Consider the following 13013-nt stretch of genomic DNA (forward strand, 5'->3'; position numbering starts at 1 on the left):
GACAGTGGCAAAGATGTTAAGTAAGATTTATATTGATATCATAAGCACTTTGGAATGGCTGGAAAATTACAACAGAAAATATAGCAGCTCTCACGTGATGTTCGCTGGACCACTGCCCAAGTTGTAGCAGAACTGCACGTGCCCGTTCACGAGGTTTATGGAGATGTAATCCCCTTTCCCATTCGATAGTTGTCCATTGTAGAGAAGCAGGCCGTTCAGCGACCGAGAGAGAAACCACAGCTCCAACGAAAAGGCTCTGCCGACTCCTTCAAGACGTGGTAGTTCAATATGGGATGCTCCGTTGAATTCCGGGATAAAGATATCTTGAAGCTCCGTATCAGCTGCAATTGTAAGCACTGAATTACTCACACGGAACTTCAAGCGTAGTGTTATTGTTGAACATAAATTTTGTTGTAGTGTTTCATTACAAATGAGATTGTTATCTGACATAAATGAATAAATAAATAAATAAATTCTGAACATTTTTGTATTGCACTCAGTACTTACAGTCTTGGCAAGACAGCCCTTTCGTGCCAGGAGCACATTTGCACATAAAACCTCCGTGCGGCAAGACTTCACACGTTGAACCCGACACGCAGGGACTGGAACTGCATGGATTAACTCGGCTTTCACAGAAAGCACCTGAATAAGAAAAAAAGGAATACATATTTACGCCGGTTTTTGTCTTCGAATAGTTACTATTAAAATCAGTCTTGATCACAAATTTATTTATTCTGGTAACCAGTTTCGACCACACCTTTGGTCTGAAGATGACCACAGGCGTGTTCGAAACCGGTCACCAGAATAAATAAATTTGTGATCAAGACTGATTTTAATAGAAAGTAAGATAACTTTCTGCTCCCACAATGTATTCAAAAGTAATTTATTGTCTTCGAGTTTGATGTTAACAGTTGTGGCGTTACAAAGAGAGAAGCAAAGTGTTTGGTAGTACGAAGGTAGCATGTGGCACAATGTCTTACTAAAATTTGAAATATTTCTTGAATTTCGGATTTACATTTGTTGGTCACGTAGAGGTAAAGGAAGAATTTACTGGAGAGTAGAGTATTACACTGATGAATAAACAATACAAAATCTTGTTTCAGTTATTGCTCACTAATTACAAATAATTTCAGTAACATGAATGTAATGATCTTCAATAGATGAATGAACATCCAAGATAAAATATTTAAAATAAAAAAATATGGTCACCGCTAATTATCAAGAGAGTTCATTAAATATGGTTTTGTAAATTTAGTAGCATTTTAGAAAAAAAGGTTTGCATATTTAGGTCGCTTATTGTCTTCGAGTTTAATGCCAACAGTTGTGTCGTTACAAAGAGAGAAGCAAACTGTTTGGCAGTACGAATGTAATATGTGGCACAGTGTCTTACTGAAATTTAAAATACTGCAGTCATTTATCCCAGGAGTAGTTCTCATTTATTTGAAATAAGATGCCTTTTTTGAGGTTTCTTTGTTGAGAAGGATGTGTACACTTCTGTATGATAATAATTTACAACATATGCTACTTTCTGTTTGTGTGAATCAAAATATAATTTCAAGTAGCTGCAGTAAAACGACAAAAGCTGCAAGTGATTCAAGATTTATTTTCTAATGGGAAATAACAGCAATGCCCTATGAATTAATCTGTTAGTCTTATCTGCTTAAAATTATAGACAACAATAAATTATTCAGCAGAATTTTATTTTACTTATGAAGCAAAAATTGTTCGGCCAATGTATTTAGGCATATTCAGTGACATACAACTGAAATGGATTTCATTATTTTAGCGTTACTGCAACCGTCTCGCGCTGAGTGTTTTAACTTAGAAATTTAGTGTTTTGTGTAGGATAACACCTTATTTACATAGATCAATCAGTGTTATCTTTCCTATCTGCTATATATGTAGTCTGGCTGTTAAAGACTCGCCATGGAGTTCCCTTTAAATAAATTTATCGTGTACAGCAATGAATTGTTGCAAGGTATAAGAGGGTGCATGGGAAATTTCAATTGTAGCGGAGAGCAGTGGTGTGGGTATGTTGAAGTATGGAGAAATGTGGAACAGTCCCTGTAGGCTCTATCTGTATGCATGTCGCTGTCTATGTGTTTGAGAATAACAGTCTTTCCTGCTTGAGACCGGTGAATGTGAATGAAATAATTAGGCGGAACGTATTTGACTGAGAGCCAAAATAAAAGTCAGTATTAATCTAATCACTGAGAAAAGATGTCGACAATATTGATAACATTGGGTAAATCAGTAGTCAGCTATGTGAGAAGTAACTACGAGTCATGTCCTTCAGTGTTCGATTGGGAGCATGTGATCCTTTTTCTGTGTGTTAACGACTTTTCATCAACAACATAATCAAAGTTTTATTTTGTTTCAAGTTCTAACAAACAAGCAATAAATACTGAATCAATTAAAATCTAGAACAGTCATGGTCGAAAGTTTCGTGGATGTTAATCAGTGGCTTGTTGCAAATTAACTGCTGTTAAACATTGAACGTACTCACTACTAGCAGTTCAAAAACTGTAGGAGGTTTTCATCCAGAATATGTACACATTATGTGGTTGCACGGATAGAGGAGTGTGACACGTTGATGGAAGATTAAATTTTATATTTCAGCTTCCTGGATATTGGGGTAAATTACGTTGGTTACGGTAGGAGAATTTTCGACCATGACTTTGGCATAAAGTGTAAAGAAACTTCGTGAACTGAAATGGTTCTCAATGTGTAAAATAAATCCATGACACGTAATTGTGAGAAATACAGGGTTGAATTTTATATTCTTTACGAGTTTCGAGGATTTGAAAGTAGCTTTGTTCAGCTACCATGTCGCATGGACAGAGGTAGAATCTGAAAGCTGAGTCTATTCGTTATTTATCTTTCAGTGAACGCTTGCACTTTAGTGCTTAAGTGATGTAGGGTAGGTTCCCAAATTTAAGTTGGTTATTATTTTTGTATATGAGGCAGGTTCTCTCTGTATGGACCACTTTTTACGTGTCACTCAGTATTCTATTCTTTGCTAATTAGTAGAGTTAATACCTATATGGGTGAACCATATCCCGTTAGTTTGGAGACATGCAGTTCAAAGGAATTTTTGTGAATTAGGGGCTTGAGCAGATTACGTTAATGCCTTTACCATATCTCCAGTTAAGTGCCTCACCTTAAGTGCTCATATACTCGTATATGTGGAGTTTTCTAATTTTAAATTGCATTTTCTTGTGGAACAGGTGGGGTTACCTTATATGTATGTCAATGTGTTTAACCACGTGCCACTCAGGGTAACCTACAATGCCAGTCTGCTCTGCTAACGGTATACTACGCCATCCACAACGCCAGCAACGTGTTCTACACAATGCTGGTGACTACTTTGAAGGACAGTAACAGGTGCAAATATGTAACTCTCTTGTATCGGTTGTGAATAAATTGTTGCCCTATTTAAATTCCAACCCTCCTGTATTACGATTCTGTCCCATCCTTAATGTATTCATGAAATAATAACATAGAATTTCTTAACAGTAAAATTAAGTGTTGTATCCTGACCCTTTGACTAAATGATTTAAATGAAGCAAAGTTATCTGTTGCATTTTCTAAGAACTGTCATCAGATTTGTATCGTCAATGGAACAGTAAATTAATTAACAAACTAAAGAAAATTAATAAAATTAAAGTAGTAACGGGTTTCATAATGAGACTGAAAAACGGATGCGTTTGTATGGCGACTCTTGTCAAAATCATCAGAGAACAGTAACGTTTTACATACTGAGCTTCCTGGATACATTAGTCAATTCACAACAGCAATCTTTTAAGTGCTAAACCCGTAAAGATAGTTTCTTTTCATATAGACCAACTAAAAACAGACTACTTTTAACAGAAACACATTTGAATTACACTCCTGGAAATGGAAAAAAGAACACATTGACACCGGTGTGTCAGACCCACCATACTTGCTCCGGACACTGCGAGAGGGCTGTACAAGCAATGATCACACGCACGGCACAGCGGACACACCAGGAACCGCGGTGTTGGCAGTCGAATGGCGCTAGCTGCGCAGCATTTGTGCACCGCCGCCGTCAGTGTCAGCCAGTTTGCCGTGGCATACGGAGCTCCATCGCAGTCTTTAACACTGGTAGCATGCCGCGACAGCGTGGACGTGAACCGTATGTGCAGTTGACGGACTTTGAGCGAGGGCGTATAGTGGGCATGCGGGAGGCCGGGTGGACGTACCGCCGAATTGCTCAACACGTGGGGCGTGAGGTCTCCACAGTACATCGATGTTGTCGCCAGTGGTCGGCGGAAGGTGCACGTGCCCGTCGACCTGGGACCGGACCGCAGCGACGCACGGATGCACGCCAAGACCGTAGGATCCTACGCAGTGCCGTAGGGGAACGCACCGTCACTTCCCAGCAAATTAGGGACACTGTTGCTCATGGGGTATCGGCGAGGACCATTCGCAACCGTCTCCCTGAAGCTGGGCTACGGTCCCGCACACCGTTAGGCCGTCTTCCGCTCACGCCCCAACATCGTGCAGCCCGCCTCCAGTGGTGTCGCGACAGGCGTGAATGGAGGGACGAATGGAGACGTGTCGTCTTCAGCGATGAGAGTCGCTTCTGCCTTGGTGCCAATGATGGTCGTATGCGTGTTTTGCGCCGTGCAGGTGAGCGCCACAATCAGGACTGCATACGACCGAGGCACACAGGGCCAACACCCGGCATCATGTTGTGGGGAGCGATCTCCTACACTGGCCGTACACCTCTGGTGATCGTCGAGGGGACACTGAATAGTGCACGGTACATCCAAACCGTCATCGAACCCATCGTTCTACCATTCCTAGCCCGGCAAGGGAACTTGCTGTTCCAACAGGACAATGCACGTCCGCATGTATCCCGTGCCACCCAACGTGCTCTAGAAGGTGTAAGTCAACTACCCTGGCCAGCAAGATCTCCGGATCTGTCCCCCATTGAGCATGTTTGGGACTGGATGAAGCGTCGTCTCACGCGGTCTGCACGTCCAGCACGAACGCTGGTCCAACTGAGGCGCCAGGTGGAAATGGCATGGCAAGCCGTTCCACAGGACTACATCCAGCATCTCTACGATCGTCTCCATGGGAGAATAGCAGCCTGCATTGCTGCGAAAGGTGGATATACACTGTACTAGTGCCGACATTGTGCATGCTCTGTTGCCTGTGTCTATGTGCCTGTGGTTCTGTCAGTGTGATCATGTGATGTATCTGACCCCAGGAATGTGTCAATAAAGTTTCCCCTTCCTGGGACAATGAATTCACGGTGTTCTTATTTCAATTTCCAGGAGTGTATTTATTATCAGTTTCAGCTGTATCAAAGACTATCACAACATCAATATTGTCAACCTCATTAACGGCACGCATTATCACTGCGTAGTCCTTAACGAGACTTCAGTGCTTTACATTGATATGAAAGTGACAAAAGGTTGAAACCCATCACATAAAAAGACAAATAGGATCTTGTCAACAATTAAAAATGGTTTTCGACAAATATGGTACATGGTCTTCTCTAGATGACAAAAGTGTTTTCTGTCACTCGTAGTTGACCAGGGTATCGATGATCCGTTCAAGGATTACCTGTCACTCGGCTCACACACTACCACACTAACAAACATAGAAAAAATTGGTCTGTGAAGGATCAGACCCTCTGGAGAGGATGCTTTCGGCCACCAGGTGGCAACATGGAAGACTACGGCTACATCTACATCTACATCTGTATCTATATCTATAGTCCACAAGCCCCCTTAAGGTGTTTGGCGGAGAGTAGTTTGTGTATCAGCGTCATTTCCCCTTTCCCTGTTCCAACTGCATACTCTTCTCGGGAAGAGTGATTGCTGGTATGTTTTCGTGTGAGCTCGAACCTTTATAATCTTATTTTGATGGTCTTTTCTTGAGATATACCTATAAGGAAGCAATATATTGGTTTAATCTTCTAGGAATGTACGTTCTCGAGATTTTAAGAGTAGACATCATCGTGAAGCATAACACCTCTCTTGCAGCACCTGCCATTGGGATTTGATGAGAATCTCCGTGACGCTTTCATGCTTACAAAAGGAATCTTTAACGAAACGTGCTGCTCGACTTTGAATCTTCTCTATTTCCTCTATCAGTCATCCCATACAGACCAGAAATATTCAAGTATTGGTCGAACGAGTTTTTGTACGCTACTTACTTTGCTGATGGTCTACATTTCTTGAGGATTCTTTTAGTGGAACTGAGTCTGGCATCTCTCTTACTCGCAATTAATTTTATGTGGTGGTTAAATTTCAAATCGCTCCACATGCATAGTCCTAAATATTTAATGGATGTGACTGTTTTTAATGATTATTCTGTAATTCTGTAATCACACAATAAAGGGTCTTTCTGTCCATATATTCACTAGACGGTATATTTCATTATGCCACTCCCTGCACCAAGAATCGATCCTCTGCAGCTCTTCCCGCATTTCGTTACCATTTTTTCTCGTGGCAACTTCTCTTTATACAACAGCGTCATTCGCAAAAAGTATCATGGAACTTCTGACGTTATCTGCTAGGTTATTTATGTATAGTACGAAAAGTAGCACTCCTATAACACTCCTTTAGGGCACACCCAAAGTTAATTTTACTTCTGAAGACTTCTTTCCATTCAGAATGATACGCTGTGTTCTCTTTGATAGAAATTATTCAATCCAGTCACACAGTTGGGCAGATATTCCACACATTTGTATTTTGCTCATTAGTTAGCAGTGCAGAACTGTATCAAATGCCTCCTGGAAGTTAAGGAACGTGGCGACTACCTGGGCGCCTGCCTGTATCTACTGCTTTCTATGTGCAAATGCAAAGACAGGAGTGGTCCCAATCTCAATCCTTATGGAACACCTGTCAGAATACAGTTCAGTATGGAAACTAACATTGATGTCACACATAACCCTCTGCACCCTGTCAGTTAAATAAGAAGTGAACTGACCTGAAAGCTAGCAAATACTCATTTGTAAAAATTGGAGTGTTCTCAACAGTGAATTGTGTGGAACCCTCATAAGAAACTGATTCAGCGTAAAACCTGATAAGGGAGTGAAACAACTCTATCCTTATCGTCAGTTAAAAATGACGTGAACATTGTTGAAGGATTCTAAGTAATATTGTGTGCAAGAAGTGGTACCAACTTTGAACCCTGTGGAATACCTGTCAGAATATGATTCAGCATCTAAAATGCCAGAAATGCAAACATGACCCTCTGATTCCTCTGAAAAGTTAACACACTTGAGAGTCTGCAAAAACTGTAGTATGTGAGAACTAGAGTGGACCCAACATCGAACCCTGTGGAACATCTGTCACTATATGAATCAGGACCAAAACTGCTAGAAATTCAAACATGACCCTCTGATTCCTGTGAAAAGTGAACACACTTAAGAGTCAGCAAAAATTGTAGTGCATGAGGAGTAGAGGGGACCCAACGCTGAAACCTGTGGAACCGCTGTCAGACTATGATTGAGCACCAAAACTGCCAGATAAGTCAAAAACGACCCTCTCCTACCCATCGGTTGATATGCAACGAACAATCGTGAATATGTGCTCGGGCCAGGCACCAGTGTGGCCGCATTACCTGTATATTCCGGTTGGCAGTCGCAGTGGAAGGAGACGGCGCCGGTGGGCGTGCAGGAGCCGCCGTTGAGGCAGGGCAGGCGCCCGCAAGGGCTGTGGCCGCACTCGGTGACGCGGTGAGAGCGCACCACCAGCGGGTCGCCCTCGTGCAGCCGCACCGCCACCTGGCCCAGCCGCAGCAGCTGCACGCACCCCACCAGCCCCTGCTGCGCGCCCGCGTTCTCGAACACCCTGCAAGCACCGGCGTACTCACTGTATCTGGAGCGTGTCATGTTATACTGGACAGGCGAGCGTGTATACAGCGTAGGGAAAATGTTTTCCAATTGGCATAGAGAAGGTGTTCACATCAAATAAATAATTTCCTATCAGTTTCAAAGCTAGGTATCTTCGTCTTCAGTCATCTTGACAGAACACACCAATGATTCTAAATCCACAAAATTGCCCTGACACATATGAACCTAAGAATGAGATTTTCACTCTGCAGCGGAGTGTGCGCTGATATGAAACGTCCTGGCAGATTAAAACTGTGTGCCGGACCGAGACTCGAACTCGGGACCTTTGCCTGAGCTACCCAAACACGGTAGGAGACGAGGTACTGGCGGAAGTAAAGCTGTGAGGAGCGGTCGTGAGTCGTGCTTGGGCAGCTCAGGTGGTAGAGCACTTGCCTGCGAAAGGCAAAGGTCCCTAGTTCGAGTCTCGGTCCGGCACACAGTTTTAATCTGCCAGGAAGTTTCATGAATTAAGGTTTGCGTTACCGATCTGAATGTACCGACTTTACCTGAATCATGATATAACGGCAGAACTACTGGGTGGTGCATAAGTTCGCAGCGTTTTTGGTTTGCATATTGGTATTCCGGTTGCTATGGCTTTATTAATCGATTGTCATTTTTTATTTGTAGTTCACTGTTGCTATTTGAGTTTACGTATTGTCACTTTGTCACTTGGGGATAGAGAGTGAAGCTCTAGACGCTAGAAAATGGAGTGCCAAGTGGAGAAAATCGGGACATATCCGACATATTCTTCTGTTTGAGTTAATTACAGGGGTGACAGCCAGAAACATTTGCGTCGTGTATGAGGATAACGCAGTTCGACAGAGGACGGCGAGAAAATGGTTTTTCTCGTTTACAGGAGGATCGTTTTGATGCTAATGACTGTGAACGTTCAGAAAGACCTTCGGGGTTTTATGAAGATCCTTTAAACTTATAAATCCACAATGATCCATATCAGTGTACTCGAGAGCTGGCAAACTTGATTAACTATGATCATTCCCTCACTGTTTGACCTTTGCACGCTACGGGGAAGCTTAAAAAGTCGGTTGTATGGGTAACATATGCTCTAGGCCTAAATTATAAAAAACTGTTGGTGGCCATATGCGCATATCTACTTGTTCATCATCAACTGGCACGTCAGTAGCCCCGATTATTGCTATCCTGTTTCGTTACTGGTGACGAGAAGTGGTGTCTTTACGCTAACATAAGGGAAAGAAAGGAACAAATAAATTTCTTTATTTTCGTTTATGATCACAAACTCGTTAGGTTCTCAGACTATTAGTTTTGGTCGGCACTGACTATCTTCAGATCTACAGCAAAACCTGGGAGAAACACAGATACAACTAATGGATCTTCTAAAATTTAAAACAATAAAATATGCTAAAATGAAAAGTGTTACTGATACACATGTGAAAATTATGAACTTTAAATACTACAAGGCATACCTGTTTTAAAAATATATCATAATACAATACCTCGTCATATTTAAAACGCATGATTTTCACATGTATGTCATGTCATTATGGCCTATTTTATTGTATTGGTGTTTCTCCCATGTTTTGCTACATGCGTAAAGATGGTCACTGGCGACTGAAACCGGTAGTCTGATGACATAACCTGTTTGTGATCGTAGACGGAAATAAAGAAATTCATTCTACACTTTCTGTATCAGTGTTCGATTCTCGACCATATCGCAACTTGTGAAGAAAGGAACGGTTGAATCCAAACAAAGCAACAGCTCCACGTACAAGGACCTGCGCGCGCCCGCAGAAGATAACGTTATGCAGCTGGTGGAACAGCTTCCATGAGGTGTTACATCGCTGCTGACATTTATTGTTATCTTGCTATCAACTGAGAAAACACTCTACAGGTGTTGCGTTGCGAAGTGATTCCGCACCCATCTCATTCATCTGATCTTGTGCCCTTGGATTTTCATCTTTGCCGCTCTCTATCGAACAACCTTCAAGGAGCTTTGTAACACCGAAAATGCAGGAGGCATGGCACCTGCTACCGATGTATAATTTTTTTAAAAATTGTATTAAATATTTGTAATTTAAATGCTTTCTTTTAATAACCAAGGACATTACTTCCCTGCATGTGTACATTTAGGTAAAAGTCTGTTGACGTTCCATTGTATTTATCTGTGTTTTACTGTGAAACTTATAAGCGCTGGGACAAGGCCAAATGAATTGTTATTTGCATCGACGAGCAACGTCAATAGCAGTTCTGGTGCGTTGTAAAATCTTTGGGTAAGGGGTTGTTGCGCAGAGCGCGCGGAGAGAGCGGGAGGCGGGTTCCAGCACTTGTGGTGTGCGGAAGTGTGGTGTTAACGCTCTCGCAGTACAGAGTACCATTTCTGCGGCATCATGTACGCGCGCCGGCCAGATGACTAGTAGCAGCGAGAAGGGCAGTGGACGGGCGATTATGTCCTCATTGCCTCCAGACATTGTTACCAGGCAGGGTCCTTGTTCCCTTTTTTCCTTATATGCAACCGAAGTTTGAGAATCTATCACTGGAAAAAATCCAAATCAAAAGAAAATGCACAAATTAAGAGTGCGGAAGTTTTATTTATTTTACATATAGCTTGGACCACATGGCTGTTTTGTTTGGTACGTATTGTAGTATTCTGTTCAAGTCAGTAAAAAAGGCTCAGTTGTTCGGACATAATATGATATCCAATTTGAAAATTAAATAACTGCAAAGTAAAAAGTTCTTGCCTTTCTCTAAATTTCATTGATGATGTTATGTTGAGGTCTCTGAAAGTCATTGTTCACGTAACGAAGTTCATCATTAACATACAGTTTAAGTGAATATTTTCAAATCATTACACGATTGTCTTTTCCAAAATTTAATGTCAAATTTAACGTAAGAGTAACTTCTCAGTTTTCGTTATCATTACATACTCACTTAAAATTAGTGTAAAAAAAAACAAACAAACATAAAAGTGACAACCTTCAGTTGCCACGTCAGAGTTTAATACTAAATGTTTTTCTTTCCCATCATCTTGTACAGGATTTTGGATGTAAATCGCCCTAGAGGCCTGGCGACCGTAGTAATTTCCTATTCGTTCATTAGTGTAACTTTTAGATTCATGATCTTTGGTACGCCTTTTCTGCCCAGTGTTGTTCGTGAGTGAATGCACAAAATAACTTTCATTTTTCCAAATTGTAGACCTGTTCGGTTTAATTACTTTTTTGTTTTTAGTAGACTTTCTATCAGAAATATCGGTTGAACACTTTCCCCCTACTTATCGTATTACTTCTTCGGGAAAGATAGCCTTATCCAATTAGAAAAATTCCATTAGGTATACACGCGATCCACGGTCATATTTTATATCGCAAGGTCGATTAGTAAGGGAGAGGTTACGGCTTCCTTTCCGAATGAAAATGCGCTCCGAACAGGGCTCGACAAGTTCTTTGCCTCAAAACAAAGTGACCTTTACAGTGGCGGAATTGAAAACTTATCCCAGCGCTGGCAGACTGTTGTAAATAGTAGGGAGCATACAGTATTAATGACGGAAGTCTCTGGTATGCTATGTTACGCGTCTGTTGTGTTTATTAATCTAATGAAAAAACTCCAAAAACTTATGTATCAACCCGGTATTAGGCATCCCCCATGCAAGATTTGTAACGTGTTGTAAGAAGAGCGTTAATAATCATTACAAAATACATATTGAAATTATATCAACAAAATAAATAAATAGGCAGGTAACTCAAACTGTGTATTCATGACTTTGTGTGTGTGTTTGTTTTTTAATGGTGATGTTTCAAAATGATACCTGTCCTGATAGACGCGCGTGGTAGCATGCTGTTTCTGGGATTCAGGGAGGTGCGCTGGGTTGGGATCTACTTCCACTCATTGACTAATGACGAGGGTCAGTGTACTAACAAGCACGGATGAGGATTCTTTCCTACACCTGACAAGGTGAAAACCATGCTGGTACCCATGAACAGAGGGGCAGATCTAGAGCACGGAGAGTGTTTTGCAATGTGCCTAACTCAGAGTTAACTGTACTGCAGGGGCAAGCATGCAAACTCCATGATGTTGCAATTTCTATGACCAATAGCCCACTTGGGTTGTGATGCTGTACTTATTTAGGATCTAATTTCTGACCTTGGGGGTGTTACCCTATTGCCTGTAGGGAGGACACTTGTTTGTTTAGGCGTCATAGCTATAATTTATTATCCTTGTCGCTATAATTTATGGCTCATGATGATATCCAGATGTTTATCCAAGCTAGCCTTATCGTAATTTGTATAATTTATGACACACTATGACATTACTGTCAAACATGACTGCCTAACGTGTAGGAGGACAGATGTTATTATTTATTCAAAATTTAATTTACGACCCAAAGAATGTCTGCGTTTGTACTTAGACTTATCTGAATTAGCATAATTTATGGTCCAATATAGTCACAAGATATTTTTCCTCTTACCTTTTTCACTATGATTTGTGACACATTATGCCTGTCGTAATCATCATAACATACCCTCCTCTCTTTTTACATCACCCGTTTAGCTACCGCCGCTGCCGCTAATGACGCCACAGAATGCCTTGGTCACACCGTCACGTCCGTTCGAGTCGGAGATGGAATGTGGAATAATTCACTCAAGAGCAGAGCCAGCAGGACCTTGCAAGGGCGTGGGATTACCCTTGGGCTACCTACGGTTACCTGGCTAAACACGTCACTCCACCCAAGAGCAAGGGGGGACTGTGGGCCTCGACTTCACGCCAGCCACCAGAGGGTTCATATTTAGGGAGTGGCAATCGGTCTTAAACACGCTTTAATAACGTTACAACTGTAATGTATTATTACCATTCCATCCCCCTTTTATATAGTGTACAGTAATCTTATATGGCAGCATGCTCTTACATGATTTATACGAACCTTGCAGTATGTAGTTTGATGTATCGAATATCTACCACAGCTATGTACTCTGCATTTAGAAAATAAAATCATGACTGGCAGCAGAAAAAGTGTTATTTTTCTTACGATTCCTCTGCAAAGAAAGAGGCTGATGCTGACGTATTTTTTTCTTTTAGACGAACCTCAAACATTCCTGCGGAGGCCATATTTTAAAAAATTGTGGCTGGTAGTAGAAAAAAAGTTATTTTGTAAACAAGCTCACTTCTTACATCT

General features: G+C 41.5%; 1 protein-coding gene across 1 annotated transcript in view; it reads right to left on the minus strand.

Moving 5' to 3' along the window:
- The window catches only part of LOC126336002 (agrin-like), a 1245461-nt gene that overhangs the window by 106729 nt on the left and 1125719 nt on the right, over positions 1-13013 (minus strand). The window contains exons 19-21 of the mRNA XM_049999480.1: positions 7603-7832; positions 508-642; positions 95-341 (exon numbers count right to left, since the gene is read on the minus strand). Of these exons, the coding sequence (XP_049855437.1) occupies positions 95-341; positions 508-642; positions 7603-7832 (612 nt within the window). The remainder of the gene's footprint in view (positions 1-94; positions 342-507; positions 643-7602; positions 7833-13013) is intronic.

Source organism: Schistocerca gregaria, chromosome 2, assembly GCF_023897955.1.
Source record: "Schistocerca gregaria isolate iqSchGreg1 chromosome 2, iqSchGreg1.2, whole genome shotgun sequence".
NCBI classification, from domain to species: Eukaryota; Metazoa; Arthropoda; class Insecta; order Orthoptera; family Acrididae; genus Schistocerca; species Schistocerca gregaria.